Source organism: Haliaeetus albicilla, chromosome 8, assembly GCF_947461875.1.
Source record: "Haliaeetus albicilla chromosome 8, bHalAlb1.1, whole genome shotgun sequence".
NCBI lineage: Eukaryota > Metazoa > Chordata > Aves > Accipitriformes > Accipitridae > Haliaeetus > Haliaeetus albicilla.
The window spans coordinates 29,767,017-29,784,942 of record NC_091490.1 but is presented as its reverse complement, the minus strand read 5'-3'; the positions used below and the strand labels follow the sequence as shown (position 1 = coordinate 29,784,942).

Genomic DNA, 17,926 nt, shown 5'->3' with positions numbered 1-17,926 from the left:
ATCTTATTGGATGTGTTTTAATGGCAATTAAGTAGGGCCTTAGGATTTGCAAAGAGTATACCCTAAAATGAAATATTAAACTATCACTGGAAAGTCATGAAGTACTATTTCTAGTAGTATATCTCCTTTTCCCCCCATAACTGTTAGTCCCCAAAGAGTTTCTGGCCCAATTTATCAGCTAAGTATCAGCTGGCTATGAAAAGAGCATGCATACTAAGACACATATAAGTTAGCTATATCCAGTAAACCACATCAGAGTAACAAACACCTCTAACCTGTTTAGTTTCATCCTTCTACTAGTTTTAAACCCAGGGCTATTTCAGTTGCTGCCATCTAGAATGGGAGGAAACAGCTATTTACAGGTCATACACTAAGGCTTTAGTTCTAGTTTTTCCAGGCTGAGAACCAATCCAAATATAACTGATTATTCTTTCACACAGAAGGACTCATATCAGGCTAAAATGAGATGGGGTGGGAGGAAACTTTGCTCACCAACAGATTGTTGAACCGAAGAAGATTCAGTTTATAGAGGAAGGAGAGTACTTGGAGCAGTTACCTTGAAGTATAACTCTGATTTTAGTGTATAACCATTGACAAGCCCCTTAACCTTCTTTAATTGTAGATTCTGTTCATAAGATCAGAAAAGAAGGGTATTGTGAAGCTGGAACAATTAATGTCTATCAAGCACTTTCAAATCATTGAATGACAAAAATGTCATAAAACAAAAAGGAAGATGTTCATTCTACTAACAGAGTGGCTGACTATTTTTGTTGCTACTTTAAATTTCTGTTTCTGGAGATTCTGCAACAAACATTCAGAAAAGGATGGAGAGGAAAGGAATTGTCAGTCTCAGACAAAAATAGAAGTTTCTTTGAAGCTGCTGAAGTGCTAATATTGTTTGCACAATAATGAAAAGAAAAAATAATGGTGCGTAGCTGTTCTCTGGTCTTAAGAAGGTGGCCAAAGAAGCAACGAACTCTATTGACTGTAATGGGGACATATTTACAAAATCCAGTTTACAGCCTAGTTTCATGTACTTACAGCTCCTCAGGTATTACCTAGCCTAATCCATGATCCTGTTCATGTTTTGAAATGTTATCACAAAAATAATGGGTTTTTTTTTATTTCTAAGAATGATTTTCTAAGTTTAGGAGCTCTGGCGCAGGCATGGGATATAGCCCTGTAATTTTAGCTAAGTGATATCTGATCAAGGATTTACACTCTTATTGATTATATTTTCCATGTGAAAATAAGTGGTTACAGTTTAGACCGGTAGTTAGAAATAGTCTCCATAAAGATCTAATGGCATGACATTTTTCTTTGAGTGCACTTTTCTAGATACATTGCAGTAAGAATGGATGATTTTATTTTATTTCTAAATATTGATATCTAATAGAATGGTAATGTTTTTGTTTTGCTCTTCTATTTTGTCTTCCAGACAAAAGTGCTCCAGAGCTCATAGCATATTTTACAGCTGATTTCACAGATGGTATAGCCAGCTTTCAGCTGGTGTAAATGGATGGTTAAAACTCCTTTCCTAAGCTTCAACCTATTTCTGCTAGCAGAAAAAAAAAAAACTTATACCACTGCTGTCCTCCTGTCAGAAACAACTTGTTACCTGTTGTGCAAGCTCCCTAGACAGGACTCATAGAGGATTCAAGAGACCATGGTTGTTCATCTGATCCTACTGTGAACTGTTGCATGACTTTTCATAAGTCCCTTTGCTGCAACATTCTAAGCCTATAGCTAGTATATGGGCAGTAGCCAGATCCTCTTAAATGTTCATGTTATAGCTATTAATTTTTTATAGTGAGAGTAAGGACTTTATGGCTGGCTGAGCAGAGATTCAAGCTTCAGCAAGCCAATCTGGACTTAATTGCATTTCGGGATGGATAATACACAAAGCTTGATTGTACGAGTAATAATTATGTCATGTATACTGGGCAGCCTGCTATCTCATATAACACCTAAGCTTCCTTGTAAGTCTTGATTTTTGACAAGTTTAGAAGAAATTACAAAATTAGAGAGAAAAAATCTGTCTGCTAAAAGATGTCTTTCTTGTGAACATCAAACTACAAGGAGAGAAAGTCTGGGCTTTAAAGTCTCATCACAAATCACAATCTCCCTACTGTTTTAATTTAGCTATGTGATAGACTAAAACCACATTCTGATTTAGTAGAAAGGTGATAAGCTAATGCTGAAAAGCTTTAAACTTTCAGCTAGCATATTTTCAGTGCAGAATGAGACACACAGTCCATTTATTAAAGATTACAGATCACTGCGGTCTAAGTATGACGAACATAGGTTTTATTATACCGTCTTCTTTTTTCCTCCAGAAAGACTGAGAAAAAGAAAATGTTCTAGACTTTGTCTAGCCAAGACAAACCAGTGTGAAGAAATTAAGCTGTCTTATAAATAAGAGTACCTTTCAAAAAAAGCTACTACCAACTCTTCAACTAATGTGAATCAATCTAATAAACTTATGCTAACAGATAGCTTAAAGGGTACTTAGTAAGTTACTAAAGCTTTTACTTTTTAAGTCCATGAGTCAGATTCATATCCCACAGGAGCAGTGATTAAAAAAGAGAACATCACCAACTAATGGCCATCAGCGACTAATGGCTCTGTGAAATAAATTCATAGTCTCCAGAGGCAGGCAGCAGGATGAGTCTCCACTTGCATAAACATTGCTGCTTTACACAAACAAGCATCTTCATTAGAAATGTTGGTACAAAACTAAGGAATAAGGTGATTAATCCAAGAAAGGCTGAGCATCTACACATTCTCGGGGAGAAGAGGTAGGTATCAGCTCTGCCCTGTAGATCAGCCAGCAGTTCAGGATGGAAGAATGAAAGGTTGAATGCTGACATCCTGCTTGCACTGTTTTTAAATCTTCCCTGTAAGTAAATACAAGTGCTGATATGATCACTGTCAAGATGCTAAAGTACACATATATCTATAAACTACATGTATGCAAAACTTCATGTTCAAAATGCAGTAATTCTAACCTTTAGGGCTGCACGTTAAGTACAAAACAAACAAATAAAATTATTCAAGATAAAATTTGTTGTAATATTTGTTTTGTCTGTCCTCCAAACCGCTAATGAATAGGGATCAATAATGTTTTAGGTGAAAAATAGCTAATTAAGAATATACTCTTGGGCTGCCACCTCAATCCACAATATCATTTTTCAGCAGGCAGCGGTACTTTTCACCAGTGATGTTAAGCCTCCTTAGAAATAGAGATTTCAAGTAGAGAAAGAAAAAATGAAAAAGGTTAAGAAGAAATTTATTTATAATGGATTTTAATAATCGCATTTGATTTCGAAGTGGTCATCCATGTTCAGTTAACCAGGTGTTTTTGTTATTTCTAATAGGTTTATAAGTACTGAAAGAGCTAAATTAGCCCTACAGAGTTCTCAGTAGTCATGAATAATATGGGATTAAAGGTACAGAATAGTGCTCTGATTCCCCAGATTTAAGTCCTTTACTTGGCAGTGTACAATAAATACCTTAGAAACCACTTTTCTCATTAATCAAGTGCTGGTAGATGTGGCAGTGAAGGTGTTACTGCAAATTAGCAGAATTTTCTAATCAGCATTAATGTGACTGCTACAGTAAAGGTACCTGACTGACGAGCCTTAGGATCTCACCTCATTATAAGAGAAACCACTACAGTTTAATAGTCTTAATTTAGCTAACAGTATATATTGCCTGGTCAATCTTCTTTTGAAGGTGGAACAAAATCTGTGGCTTTTGTGAGAGGCTCATTAGTTAAACATGAAAAGCTTTGCCATGGCAGAGTGTCCTTCTTTCCTCTTGTCAGCGCGTTATTTTGTGGCACATAGAGCAAGTAGAGACTTTCAATGGGAGATGGGAAAAAGACAGCGCTAAATAATTGGTCACATGATACGAGCCAGGGCAAAAGAGTAATTATACATACCATGTGTGTGGAGGGATGAATGGGTGAATATGTGTAGTGTATATCATACATATTTATATCTATGTATGCATATACAAACTATGTTTATGTATGCACACTTACTGTGGTACATATAAATGATTAATTTCAGAGCTAGGAGACCAAATTATTCACATTACAGCTTTCAGCAGTATGATGACTTGAGTTGCAAGGTACCAAATGCCTGCAGCTCAGTGGGGCACTTCAGAAAATGGAGCTCTCTTAATGTTCCTCAACTTCATATAGAAAAATGTTGGTCTAGCCATGATGATAGAGTACTGAAACCTAAAACAACATAAGATCAGGGGGGTTTATTTTAATGCTATTTGACTCAAGATATACAAAGTCTTACACTGCTCAGTATGCAGCATGTAACTTCATGATGTTCGCTTTTCTTTTTTCTAAATCTGAAGTTCATTTTGGTTCAAAATTATTATCTTGGAAATTGATCTTGCTTTCAGTGAAGTTAATAGCTATGCTCTGATCTCCTTTAATTGTGCAAGATCAGGCCCTCACTGAACAGCAGACATATTGAACAATAGGGAAACAATGCTATGAAGAGAATGTGGTTGCAATTTTATTTTTAAAAAATGCCCTCTCTTATGAGGGTATAGGATGAGATCAAGAAGAAGAGTAAGATAACTTCCCCATAAAATGACTAGCTGTAAGTTACTACCTGCAGCAGTCTAACAGGACAGTTTTCTCTAACACAACCTTTCTGAAAGAGTATTTTGGCTCTATTTGTCAAAATTTATTTCTGGTGATTTTGCTCCCATATGAGATTACTAGTGTTTCAGCAGAGGAAAAAAAAAATCAATGCCTACTTCTGATTTTGAGGAGAGATGAAGCTTTGGGAAGAATAAGAAAGGGCTGCACTAGGCATACATGACATCTAGAAAACACTATGTTTCCAGAAATTATCATCTAATACTTCCCACCACTGCCTTTTTCTTCTAAGCAAAAACTTAGGTAAACTGAGTGATCTTCCAATTTTCCATTTAGATTTAAAAAAAATCCTGAAGAAGCAAGCTTGCTGGTAAAAAGAGCTTTCTTTTGTTTTCAATGGGTGTTGCATCTCAAGCAAGAAATTTCTTAGACTGATCATAGTCAGATATGATTACTCAATTTCAAATTAATCCAATTGAATTAAAAATATTTTAGTCCCATAAATCATTGTCTCTACCTGGGATTGAGAGGAGTGAAAAGTCACTGCAATCTATGTGACTAAAAAAATAACTTTCCAGACACACATTGGTGTAAACAATGAGTAGACGCCTGGAATTAATTCTTCACAAGAGCATTCAGACAGTAGTAGAAAAAATGGGAAAGCATGAGATGGGTGGTTACATCACTTGAAGATCTTCAAGTTGTTTTGTTGGCTTGTTGTACAAATGCTGCCTTCTGCAGCGAGATCTGTAAAACATTCAGCTGCTTGTTTTCGTGTTTCCTAGTTAACATTTTCACTCACAGTGTTTCAGCATTTCGTGAACAAGCACCCCAAACACAGCAACTCTGGTGAACTCAGCGTCTGTTGGGGAGGTTAGCTCTCACTGGAGGTGGATCAGCTTACTGAAAATATAACAGATTTTTTTTTTCTCCTCTGCTTAACTTATGTACATGATTTAGAAGAAAAATGGTTGAAGGCAAGAATTTGTAGGTGGTTTCTTTATGGAACTCTGACAATTAGACAGCACTGCAACAGCATCTAAGACTACGGTCCTGTTGCTACGCTTAGATACAGAGAGGAAGAGATAGAAGTTAAATGTTTCTATTCTCAAAGCTAGGTCCTATGGTAAAGCTGATAGAGCACCTATTTAAAATGCATAACTCCATGTACTGTTGGAGTTGAGCATTGACAGCAGTCTGTAAAGTCTGATACCTAAACGGATTGCTCCTTCAAAAGTTATTTCTTATATCTTGTAAATGTAAGTAGGGCCACTCTAGCTTTATCTCTGTGTACTTAATGTGTCAGAGTCACTCATCTTTGAAAATACAGACTCCATAAGGTTTTGATTTCACTTCTTTTTGTAGCATCCTTTTGTGATGCCATATTTAAATAAAGTTAGATGTGGGCTTTTCTAGGAAATAAATTTTTTGTTTCTTCTGTCAGACTTGCTTGTTAGATACATGTCTCTGAATTAGTCTGTACATTTTTTTCAAAATAACATCCATCTCCCATTGGCCTTCATTTGATATGGATCCATGACTGATTTTGATGCTACAATAGAACATCCTTCACTTATCGCATACATCACATTTTTCTGCCAGTCGTGAATTTACTTTACTTCACATGCATGCACTTGCTTAATCTCTAAAAGAAATCATTACAACTTGAAACTGATGTAGTCTTTCAAAAAAATTCCCAAACAGTAAATCGTACCATATTCCACTTTCTTCCCACTCTCTGCGCTACACAGTTTAACACTTAATGAAAGGTACCCAGAAAATGCACTTGAATTCCGAAGTGAACCACAATAGAGATCGCTGGCAACAAAGCCCTTACCTTTTTAAATGCATGGTGGTGTCTAAGTAGCACAGAAATCGTAGCCCCAAAAAGCAGGTCTCCTGCCTTCCAATACACAGTGACAGTTTACACCCTATTTTCCTTACCTCGCTTTTCACACCATGCTACATATAATTCATGCTTCTGTCGCCTAGGATTGGCTAGTGCATCTACGAGGCGCACACAGGACTCATGCCTGGAGCACCCTGCCACCCCTGATTAACTCTTTACGGCCAAGCCTCGCCCTCCCGGCTGCGGGAAGCCTTGCCGAGCCCGCACAGACGGGCGGCTGCCGGGCTGGAGCGGAACAGGCACCCGCTCCCCCGGAGGTTTCCCATCTCCTTCCCCTACAAAGTGGCAGGCGGCCGAAGCCGGGGGGGGAGCAGAGACCTACCCTCTCTTCCTGCGGCTGGTCCGCGGCTGCGGGTCCCGGCAGCCGGCGGCCGGGACCGGGTGCAGGAGCTCGCTCCGCCCGGAGCCCCTCCTGTTCCTGCTGCTGCGGGCGGCGGCGCGGCCCCCCCGCACCTTCGGCGTGGTACCTCGCCCCGGGGACACGCACAACTCGAAGGAAGGGTGTCTGGCTAAGTCCGGGCGAGTGAGCAGGCGGGCTGGACGCTGACAGGCAGCTTTCAAGGTGTTTCCAGAGCCCCCTCCCTGGGCGTCCGCCTGCCACTGCCAGTGGTTGAAATTAGGAAATTAACTCCCGGCCAAAAGGGAGTCCCAGAGCCACACAGCTCCAGGGGAGGCAAAGGGAACAGAGAAGGCGGAGGTAATCCTTGACAGTGAAGCCAGACACAGACACGCAGGGAGGCTGAACGCCTCACTGAAGGAAAGACGGCTGTTTGCGACCATTCCCTCGGGAACGGGCCGCGGGGCTTGGTAGGTATTTCCACACTACCAGGCTTTTGGACAAAAAGCAAAAGAACCAACCGAAGCAAAGCAAAAATACCGCCAGGCTCCTGCCTGGCATTCCTATTTTTATTCTGAGTCATTCAGCGCAATGTGAGTGGAGGGTATCCTCTGGTCTGGGAGTGCTGAGCGCTGGAAATGAACCATCAAGGCTAATGGGAATCTTCTCTATTAAGCATACCTCACGCTTGATTGTTGCAATCGCCCATTAAGCCTACATGAATTGCATTGATTTATCTGATGTTTGTATGCAAAGGGTTTGGGGTGTGTGTGTTCCCCTTGCCTTCTGCTGAGTACAGAAACGCCACTCGGTCCAACCTGTGTCAGTTTTACAGCCCAGGCACCGTTTTATTGCCATCCATGGCAGTGACTGTGATCCAAACAACTCCACTGCCCTCATCCTGTGTCCTACCATCTCCCACCCTCGCCGGCACAGAGGGAATACAGAGTGCTTTTAAACCCGGGAAGTATTCTGCTGATGGGCACATAAATCTCTTCTTGCAGAGCGAGAGCATTTAACTAGCACGGCGAGGTGATGCTCACCGGGTGAGCTATTTCCACAGTGAATTAATCCCTCAGGACTTCCTGGGTTCTGTTCTCCCCAAGGTTTAGGGGAAAAAAAAATATTAAAAATCAGGTAGAGCTTTTGAAAAGCACTTACCTAAGTAATCCTCTATACCTTGGAAGGGAAGGGGGGATGACTGCACGGAAACTTTCCTGAGCAACCTGGTGCGGGAGTATCCCAGCAGCAGCGTCAGAGGCGGGTAATTCGGGAGAAATGGCTGGTATTTGGTTAATTACCCCAGTCCCGTGCGAAGGGGCCCGGGGCAGGAGGAGGTGTGTGCGGCGAGGGGGCGAGCGGGGGCAGGGAAGGCAGGTCGGCAATGAGGGGAATGGGAAAACCTCCTGCAGGGGAGACTTCGGGAGAAGGACGCTTAGCTGTAACGGCAGAAGTAGACATGGGGGTTTCGAGCTGCTGGGAGAAGAGAGGAGCTGGAGGATGAATTTTGGATAACACGCTTGAAGGGCTTTTTCACTCCCCCTTTCCCGACATCAGCCAGCAATTTGGAGGCGGGGGGGGAACTCTCGGGAGCACGGTATTGAAGGGGGCATTGATCTTTTCCGTCCTTTGCTTGCCACCAGGCAATAAATTCAGATCTCTTGTATTTCTCACTGGCATCTCTACCTGCTTGCAAGCCTTAGCACCTTCCTTGTGATCTCTGCATGTACCGCTTTGGAGACATGACTGCACACACACGCACATACACACACTTATCCTGCACACCGAACGACAGAGTTAAATGGAGCCCAGGCAATACCTCCCCGTGAGAAGTAACATGTTCCCTCCCTACCTTCTGCTATATTGAACGTGGGTGGATCTCTGCCGCTAATTAGAGACACAGAAATACTGGAAGCATTAGCCACAAATAGCACTCTGAAGGCATTTGTCCTTTTTTTAACAAAAAGTGTTTATTTCCCTTGGTCCTCTTCTCTATTGTTCTTTCAAAGTAAAGAAGCCCCTACTTGATTCAGAAGACGTTCTACGCTTCAAAACGCGGCAGGTAGGTATTTATGTGTATTAAGCATACGTCTCGTGAAGACGACGCCTCGCTCCTATCCTGCGCTCCTCAGGCCAGCAGAAATACAGATACTCCCGAAAACAGGAATAAATAAAACCGGGAGGTGCGATGGGCTTGAGGACTGCGGGAAGGGCATGCAGCGGGAGCAGGCAGCGGCAGGGCAGGAGCCGGCTGCAGCCGCAGGCTGCTCCCCCCGCGCCGGCCGCAGCCCCCCGCCCCCCCCGCGCCCGCCGGCGCGCTGTCACCTTCCAGCCCAAGCGACAGGACAGATTTCATTAGGGCTGGAAAGCCTTTCCTATCCCTTCTGGAGAATGCTTCCCCACGCCCAGTGCAATCCAAGCTTCTTCAGGGGATCGGAAAGAGTAATGAACTTTTCCACCTTCTCTCCCCCCGCGGACTTCAGACACTCCTTTAGACACGCTCCCGGCTCCCTCAGCCACCCGCGATTTCTGTCCGTCCTCCTACACGGGGATAAATGCTGAGCCCTTCCAGCATCCGTGCGAGCAGCTGTATCCGCAAGGGTTAAACTAGAGAATGTAGCAGGTACAGTGCCTGATGAAAACATTAATAACGTGATGAATAAGCGGTGGAATGGTAAAGACTCTGCGAGTGAGGCTGCGGTGCCGATTGCAACTTAGTGCCGAGAGCAGTGACTAACGTACGGCGTGGATGTGGGCGAGCAGGGTTGGTGCTTCGTAATTTCTTCGAGTTAGGAAAGTGGAGCCAGCCAGGCTACTGAAAGGTTCAGAAGCAAGGCGAGGCAACTGCTTTTTTTTTTCTCCTTTTTTTTTTTTTTTAAGTGCCCTTTTTGTTGAAAACAAGCAATCTGAACGTGAAATAAAACCTACTCACCGGGTGAAATTGCAGGAAGCGAAGCGGCTGTGAGCAAAACGCATCCCGACTCCAAGCGTATAGTCCATGATCTTCGGCTTCAAGCTAGAGGAGGGCTTTGCACGGTGGGACTTTGGGAACCATCAGCAGTTCTGTGTGGCACAGCAGCAAGTACAACAAACCATTCACACCGTGCGTGCCTCTCTCTGTGTGTGTAGGGGAGAGAGAGGCTCAAGACCCAAAGAAGGGGTGGGGGAGTGGGGGGAGGAGAGAGGGAAGGAAATCCGAATAGCAGGAGTTGCGGGGAGGGATAGGATTTGCTGGGGTTGGGGTAGGGGTTTTGGTGGTGATGGTGGCGATCCTCAAGGAAAGAATAACAAATTGCGGGCTCTCACCAGCGGGCGGGAGGAGGGGGGGCTTTGCCAGGCCAGGTGGAGCGAAGACCAGACTGCGCCGAGCAGCGGGAGGCTGTAGCCAGCCGAGGCGGCCCGAGCTGGGCCGAGAGGGGCTTTCCTCCCGCCCGCCGGGGAGGGGACACCGGCCGGCTCCGGGGCTGCCCCGCGGCCGCGGCCGGGTTTGCAGGACTTGGGCGGCCTCCCTCGGGGAGGGAGGGGGGCGGCAGAGGGGGAGGAAGCCGCCTGCGCGGCCGAGGCGCGGGGAACCGCGGAGCAGGGGGCGGGCGGCGGCAGCTCCGCAGCTTCGCTGGGGAGAGCGACGCCGCCGGGGGGCGGGGGGAGGGGAACGGCACGGCCGAGGGCAGCCCGCGGGGCCGGGCACGGCACGGCACGGGCTGGGGGGGCCGGTGCGGCGGGAGGCAGCCTGCGGGCCGCCTGCTGGGTGGCGCGGCACCCGCTCCTCCTCCTCCTCTCCTCCTCCTCCTCCAGCCGCAATCCAGCGAGCCACAGCGGCGGTATCGACCGGGTAAGAGGACCCCTGCTCCCAGCCTCTGCCCCTACCCTCGGCCCAGCCTTTGTTTCAGATTTTTTTTTTTTTTTTTTTTGCGCATACAGGACCCCCCGGAGCCGGCTCTCCCTGCCGGAGCCTGCCTGCGCGCCCGGCCGCGGCCGCCCCATCCTCCCCGTCCCGGCCGGGGCCCGCTCGCCGTCCCCGCCAGGGAAAGGCGGCGGCGGGGGCCCTTGCGTGGGGAACCGGCTTCTCGGAGCGACACGGGGCGGGGGACGTCGCGGCGATAAACATTGGCAGGGTGGGGGGAGAGGGATGGGCGGAAATGTTCCTGCTAATCACCCGTGCCCCCCTCCCTGCCCTGGGCATCCTCCCTTCACCGCCCCCCCCCCGGCGCTTCTAGGTTCTCTGTATGGAAATCACGAGCTGGCTCGGTGGAAAAATCTCCCTTTTCCTCGCAGAGTGGCTCCAGAGTGTGTGCTGAATTTCAGGGTGTGTGTGGGAGGGGGAGGCAGTGCCAGCATTTAGGGAGCTTGGTGGCGTGTCGTCCCCGGTCCCTCTCCTTTATATGTGCTGTAAGCAGACACGCGCGTTTATGGCTAATAAAAACGTATTTCCCTATGTATAGTTAGGCTAAGAGCTTGGTCCTAGTAAACTGAAAGCCAGCCCGTGTCAGGGAACAGCCTGCAGATCACCGAGAAGCTTTGGCATCTCTGCGTGCGAGTGAGGTAGCCTGGCTGTGTTCACACCATGCTTCCCAGGATCAATAAGCACGGTGACCATATAGACTATGTGATGTATATGCTGTACAATATGGAGTGACCACCAGTATTACACCAGCACCTGTCCATTGTGCTACATGTGGTCTTCAAAAGAGACTGTAATTTCTGTTGAGCTTTTTGATCAAGAAGGCTTTTGTCTTCTCTCAATTATCTCTCTAAGCATCAGTGTGAAGTATTCATGTGCATTTGCCAGTCTGGCAGTTTGATGTTTCCAGAATCTGTTGTGAGAGGTTCGGCAACGGCAGAAACCCAAGATTCCTCTGGCATCACATTGGTTTGTTCCTGTCAGCATGTTTAATCATTTTTATACTAAAGTATTGATCTGATCTTAGCAATGATTTAGCCTGCTTTGTGTTTTTATTATCTTTTTCTTTAGAGAGAAGGGAAGAAAACCGTGAAGGAAGGATGTTATGGTTAGTAAAGAAGAAAATGCAGTGTCCATTTCAAGTGTAGTAGCTGTTAAATATGTAAACATATGTATGATTCATTATGCAGTAATAAAACCGAAAAGCATACCACCTTGCCTCTGTGCCTCAGAATACAATTTCTCTTACAGCAACAAGTAGCACAAGGTCCTCTCCCCCTCTTCTCTGCCCCTCCCACCTTCAGCCCATCCTGACAAAATGCCAGTTACAAAGGTCAGCCTGTTTATGTAAAGATCACTGTGTTTCTTAACAAAGACTGCTGCACATCAAGCCTGCAATGACTATCAAATAGACTTTTGGATTCAAGACACTCAATAAGAGCACTGTCCATTTTCTAGAACTGATAAAATCCCAGAGAAAACAAAAGACAAAGAGACATAGTGTGTGAATGGAATAGATCAACAGGGCCAGGGTGTACATGGGCAGCAATATCTTCATAGCGCTGTTTGTTACTGCAAATGCTAGCAAGAGCCAACGGATGTTTATATATGTGTGTGTGAATATATAAAAAGAGATTTGCTGATACGGTAATGGTTTTCTGCTCTTCTCTTTAGGTTTCTTGCAAGCCCTAATGATGTCCTAGGCTGAACTTGTTCTGCAGCCATTTCACACCAAAGGTAGCTTAAATCATCCAAAGCAGAATTTTGAGTCTGACCAACCCCACCCTCCCAATAAAAGAGAAGAGATTGACTTTGGCTCAGACCCTTTGCAATTAGGTTCAGTTTTCATTTCATAGCATCCAGAGGTGCTGTGGACATAGTCTGATCTTTATTTCACTGTGCTCCCTTTCCCTCTCTGCCAACTTCTTTAATCTAGAGAGCAGTATAACTTGGTTTCCTCAACTAGTATCACCTCTTCTGGTCCTTTCCCACTTTAAATCTAATAAGCATATTCTGATATTATTCACTGGTGTATATATGTCCAATAACTAAAGGTGAAAAAAAATTATCTTGGAGTAACAACAGATTTTCCACTGTGGTCAATTCCAAGACCTAATTGCCACCACAGTTCCATTTTAGCCCTTAAAATAGTCCTGAAGAAGAGTTGAAGTGTTGCAGAGGACTACAATGCCTTTTGTTCAGTGGTGTTAATAATCTATGGCCTTAGAATATAATATTACAAAATCTCACCATAGGGCAGAATACTGAAATTGCAAACAATGGAACAAACTGTACTTGAATGGGGCAGGAACTTACACTACACACTGAAAATGCTAAATGCAAACTTGGGACTCAGTCTTAACTGAGGAGCTGCATAGCATCAAGTGAGAGGGGAGAGGCATATCAAGTCCTCCCATCCTAAAAGCTTTGTGGCCCTGAATTACAGGTCATTAGGTTCCTTTGTCCTGTAAATTTGTGTTAAATAGCAGTGTATATCTGTGTTGGTAAATGCGCATTTTAACAGCATATCCCATAACACTGGGGTTTTTTTTTTACTTCATATGATCAGCCTTTTGACCCTCTTTCTTCCAGAATCTGCTGCATGCTTCTCTTTAGCTACTGAAAAATGTATGTAATTTATTATGCCAGTTCAGCAGTTACCCTTAGTTTGCAACAGGCAAACCTGTTATGCAAACAATACTGTCACCTTCTTAAAGTGCCTTCCTTCTCCTAGCTATAATGAATTCTCTGCATGCTACTCTGCTGTAAATTCTCCATCTAAAAATTCCATCCACTACATGTTTTGTCAGGGGAAACTGTACTGACTTTTGAAACAGTTGGGAGGAGCAAAATGATAACCTACTAAAGTGCCTTGCCCTTAACTGAAATTATGGTGAAGTAATTAAAGTTAGAGCAAAAAGGCTTAAAGTTCGGACTGCTTATGTTCTTAGCGTTTTTGCTTGGGTTAGTTTTTTTTAGAAGTCTGATTTGAATGTCAAATTTGCATATTCAGCTAGAAAATATAGGGATTGCTTAATTGCCTATGTCCAGTGTTCATATTTTGCTTTGAAAACAACATGTCACATATTCCTAGGTTTCATTTCTAGTTACTATTTGCATCCATAAATTGAACTGTGTATCTAAACAACTCCTGTATTTGCTCATTACAGAAACAAATACGCTGTATTTAAAATTTTGCTTTATACACATATCAGAGAAACACGGAATCGCAGAACAGCCCAGATTGGAAGGGACCTCAAAAGATCATGTGGTCCAACCTTCCATGGGGAAGGGAGTATTGATGAGATTATCTAGCACCCTGTCCAATCACACCTTGAAAACCTCCAGTGATGGAGAATCTACCACGCCCCTGGGGAGGTTGTTCCAGTGAATGATTGTTCTTACTATAAAAAAAAAAAATTCTTTCTTATTTTGAGATGAAACTTCTCCCAGTGCAACTTGTATCTGTTGCCCCTTATCTTTTCCATGTAGTTCCTTGTGAAGAGAGTGCCTCCATACTCTTTGTAGCCACCCTGTAAGTACTAGGACACTATGATGAGATTCCCCAGAGCCTTCTCTTCTCCAGGAAGAAAAGACCTAACTCCTTCAGTGTTTCCTCACAGGGCAGGGTATCCAGCCCTTTGATCATCTTCGTGGCCTTCCTTTGGACCCTTTCCAGTCTGTTCACTTCTTTCTTGAATTGTGGGGACCAGAACTGGACACAGTACTCCAAGTGCAGCATGACAAGCAATTAGTAGAATGGAATGATCACATCTCTATCGCTCTTAAGTCCCTGCAGGTGCAGCCCAGCATCCGATTTGCCTTTGTTGCTGCAGTGGCACACTGATGACTCATGTTCAGCTTGTTGTCCAACAACAACATATTTCAACCTATACATTTTTGCTTTAAAGGAGATATGATTCACTTGAATAAAATTATATCCACTGACTTTTTGTTTTCTTGCAGGAGATTATTTTTAGGTTTTTCCAACATTTCACTTACAGGGAATGAACTAGTACTGCATAATTTCTTTCATTTCTCCCCAAAAACTAGATCAAAGAAATACAGCATTAACAATGATTGCATACTCACTTGCCCTATCCTTGGCATCAGAGGACAAACTTAAAGGGTGGTTTTTTTCAGGCTCTTGCTGTCATTAAAACACCAGTCTTCTGAGATAGGATAGCCTCTTTGAAGAGATGGTATTTCTCTACTGCTTTCAGAAGGTATTCGTTGCAAGACCTGTAAGCTCACATGAACTCACTAGATATAGCTAGACGCATATGTCTAGAAGGGATACAATAGCACTTAGGATATGGAGGCATGAACTTCTCCAGGGGTTGGCAATCTACTGCCCCCTTTTCTTGGAAGATTTAAGTCTATTCTGTGGAATCTTCACAGCTACTATTATGTGTGCTACCTAGGGTGCTACAAGGTTGTCTCCTTGCACTGCAAATACACACAGCAGCCTGAACCAGAAACTATGTTTTTGAATGAACAGAGGGGTTTAGTGGCTGTATTGTATGTAGGCATTGTTTATAATTGTAAATTCTCCTTAGCACATAAAGCAAATGATAACTGCTATCACACAGCTTGATAGGTAAAATCAGATGACTTCTTTAAAGTGCTCCCAACCTTGACATTAGAACTGCAGTGGGCAAGAGAAAATAAAGTAATTGTCTTCAAATCCATGGGACAAGGACAATAATAACATGCTACAATACTGTTACTGACTATTTTTTTCTATTTTTTTTTTTTAAGTTAAGGCATATTTTGGCCATGCTTCCATGACCAATGGCCACGCAGGCAATGACATTTTTAAAATAACCTCTGATGTATTCAGATATTAACTTTTTTCTTGCTAGCTGGACTTCAGAAAATCACAAAAGACTCTGTTACTTTCAAGAAAATGAAAAGATAAAAATTGTAGAGAAAAAGGTAAAGGAGGAGATCCATTTTAAAACATGTTGAAGCATTGTGGTGGAGAGTCCTGTGCATCAAATGCCTGGTTTTCTCAGGGAAAATGTATTCTCAGTGGCTGTAGTAGTCCAGTACCAGAAGGAATGGCCTATGAAAGCAGTGCAATATATACTTCCAGTAGTTGATATGGTGGAAATGGAATGGAGGCCTCCATCCCACAAGCACTGACTTTACATACAGTGCAAGAAGCACTGGCCTAACACTTCAGCAGATTTGTCGAGGAATGGAGACATATTTTTAGTGTGTTTGTGTTTAAATACAGAAGCTATGCGTCTTCTATCGAGCTTCTATCCCCACCTGATTTTAGTGTTTTTGCACAGACTTAAATAAAATCTAGCTGTTTGTGTTGTGTTACCTCTGTGTGGTCAGAATTGAGTCCCTTCCAGACTAGGCAAGGTATTAACATGAAAAATCTCTGTCTGGGTCAGAATCTGAAATGCATTTGTATTAACGATACAGGACAGAAGAAATGTTGAAATGAATAGAAGACTCCTCAGTGCATTTTCTGTGGTGCATGTAAAGAGCAACACCCACTTTCAGACAAGATGAGTTTTTGGAAGGGTGATAAAGTCAAATGAAGTTCTGTTATATCAGATGGCTGGTACAAAAGACAGACTTACTATAAGTTATAGCAAAAGCAGTTCTGTATTAAACGTAGAAGAGATCCTGATTAGAATCTATGTACTTTCCCTTTATGAATGTTTGCAACAGTAAAATATATATTTGCCAGAATGAATAAAAGAAATTTGTCATGGACCGAAAAGGGAACAATAGACGGGTACCAGTGAAACACTCAGTTGATGCTTTGCAGTGTCAAGGAATTACTAGAAAGGCAGAGTTTTACAGGGTGGTTATGCTGGGAAGAAAAGGACATGTAGAGAAAGCAATTTGCATTTGGAAAATAGATTATTTTACAGATATTGGTTCAAATTGATAGTCATTCCCTGAATAACATCTGGTGCATTATCTCAATAGATGTGGTTATCTCCCATAGAAATGAGCTGAGCAAAAGATCTGTAGTAAGATTTGAAAATAACCTTTGTTATTATATGTCATTACCTCATAAGAATCAAAATACAAGGGCCACTAATGACAATGAACAAGAACAAAACAGTTTCTTGAACAGTCTGTTCAATGCATTTCCAGTGTCTAGCACGCACTTAAAATACAGCAATATTACAAGCATTTATTATTTGCCTGGGCTATGGAGGATAATGAGATAGAAGCATGAAGAATTTGGATGGATGAATTCCATTTACCTAATTTCCAACCCAAACATAGTGATATTAAAAATAAGTAATATTTGTAGAAAGCCCTCTTTTTTTTTCTTTTTTTTTTTTTTGTTTACAGTTCTTGCCTTGCAAGAGCTTGGGTTGGGTCATTATGGCTCACAACAGGTATGTGCTCTTGTCAGCAGCAGCCATCACGCTTGTAACATCTCTACTTCTTCCCAGCTGGTGGGAAACTGATACCAGGAAGATGTCAGGCTCTCTTCTAAGTCACAAAGAAAGGAGGCAGTAAAAAAGATGTCTCGTACATCATTTATTTGATTACCTTCTCCATTTGTCAAAGCAGTAGAGCACAAAGCCCAAATGTATTTTGTGAAGCACTTTGGAATCTGCTTGGTTTTAAGCATGCGCTTAAGAACTTCAGCAAACAAGGATGGCTATATATCTTTCATTACTCTCTAGCACATGTTTTGCTGACTCACATGGCAGTAGTAATTTATACATTTAAGGTGGTGTAAATGTCTTTACCAGAAAGCCATATTTTCAGTTGCATTTCTTTAAATGACATTGGAAGGAAAGTAAATAAAATCTTAGGACCTGATTCAGAAAACCCATGTGCATCTAGTTTGGAGTTAGCCATCTTGATTTTGCTCAACCTTAGAAGTAATGTTCACTTTTTGTCAGAAAATACTGACACAGCAGAACACTTAAGTTGTGTTCCTATTTTGAACATTAGGAGATCAGACATCTGTTTCCTTGGGTTTTTTTTCAGATAAAGACATAAAAAGCAACACTGACAAAACATATTAGCATAGGATAATTTCAGTGTTCCCATTAGCTGTGCACTTTACGTGGCTAGGTAAAAAAAACCCACAACATACCAACAAAACAACCCTAAGGTAATACATTCTCACTGAGCACTGTTTGGACTGTCTAGAGGCAA

General features: G+C 43.0%; 2 protein-coding genes across 7 annotated transcripts in view; one reads left to right on the top strand and one right to left on the bottom strand.

Annotated features, from left to right (window-relative positions):
- The window catches only part of BRINP3 (BMP/retinoic acid inducible neural specific 3), a 234,131-nt gene extending 224,211 nt beyond the window's left edge, over nt 1-9,920 (bottom strand). Inside the window, exon 1 of one of the 3 annotated variants that reach the window (XM_069789550.1) lies at nt 9,806-9,920. Coding sequence is in view for 1 of the 3 variants with exons in the window: in XM_069789553.1 (XP_069645654.1) it covers nt 9,806-9,873 (68 nt within the window). In the remaining 2 variants the exon portion in view is untranslated. Of the gene's footprint in view, nt 1-6,464; nt 6,714-9,805 lie in introns of those variants that run through there. The other 2 variants (XM_069789553.1, XM_069789551.1) reach the window with 2 other exon arrangements.
- An 84-nt stretch (nt 9,921-10,004) lies between these two features.
- On the top strand, nt 10,005-11,987 carry LOC138686443 (basic salivary proline-rich protein 4-like). Of its 4 annotated transcripts, none has more exons than XM_069789556.1 (4): nt 10,005-10,705; nt 10,795-11,179; nt 11,320-11,743; nt 11,846-11,987. In XM_069789556.1, exons 1-3 carry the CDS (start codon nt 10,134-10,136, stop codon nt 11,344-11,346), a joined length of 984 nt encoding a protein of 327 aa, XP_069645657.1. In that variant the 5' UTR covers nt 10,005-10,133; the 3' UTR covers nt 11,347-11,743; nt 11,846-11,987. The 4 variants fall into 4 exon arrangements, with proteins under 4 accessions (XP_069645657.1, XP_069645658.1, XP_069645655.1 ...); XM_069789557.1 differs by having other exon boundaries at nt 11,316-11,743; XM_069789554.1 differs by having other exon boundaries at nt 10,795-11,743.
- The last annotated feature ends 5,939 nt before the right edge of the window (nt 11,988-17,926 follow it).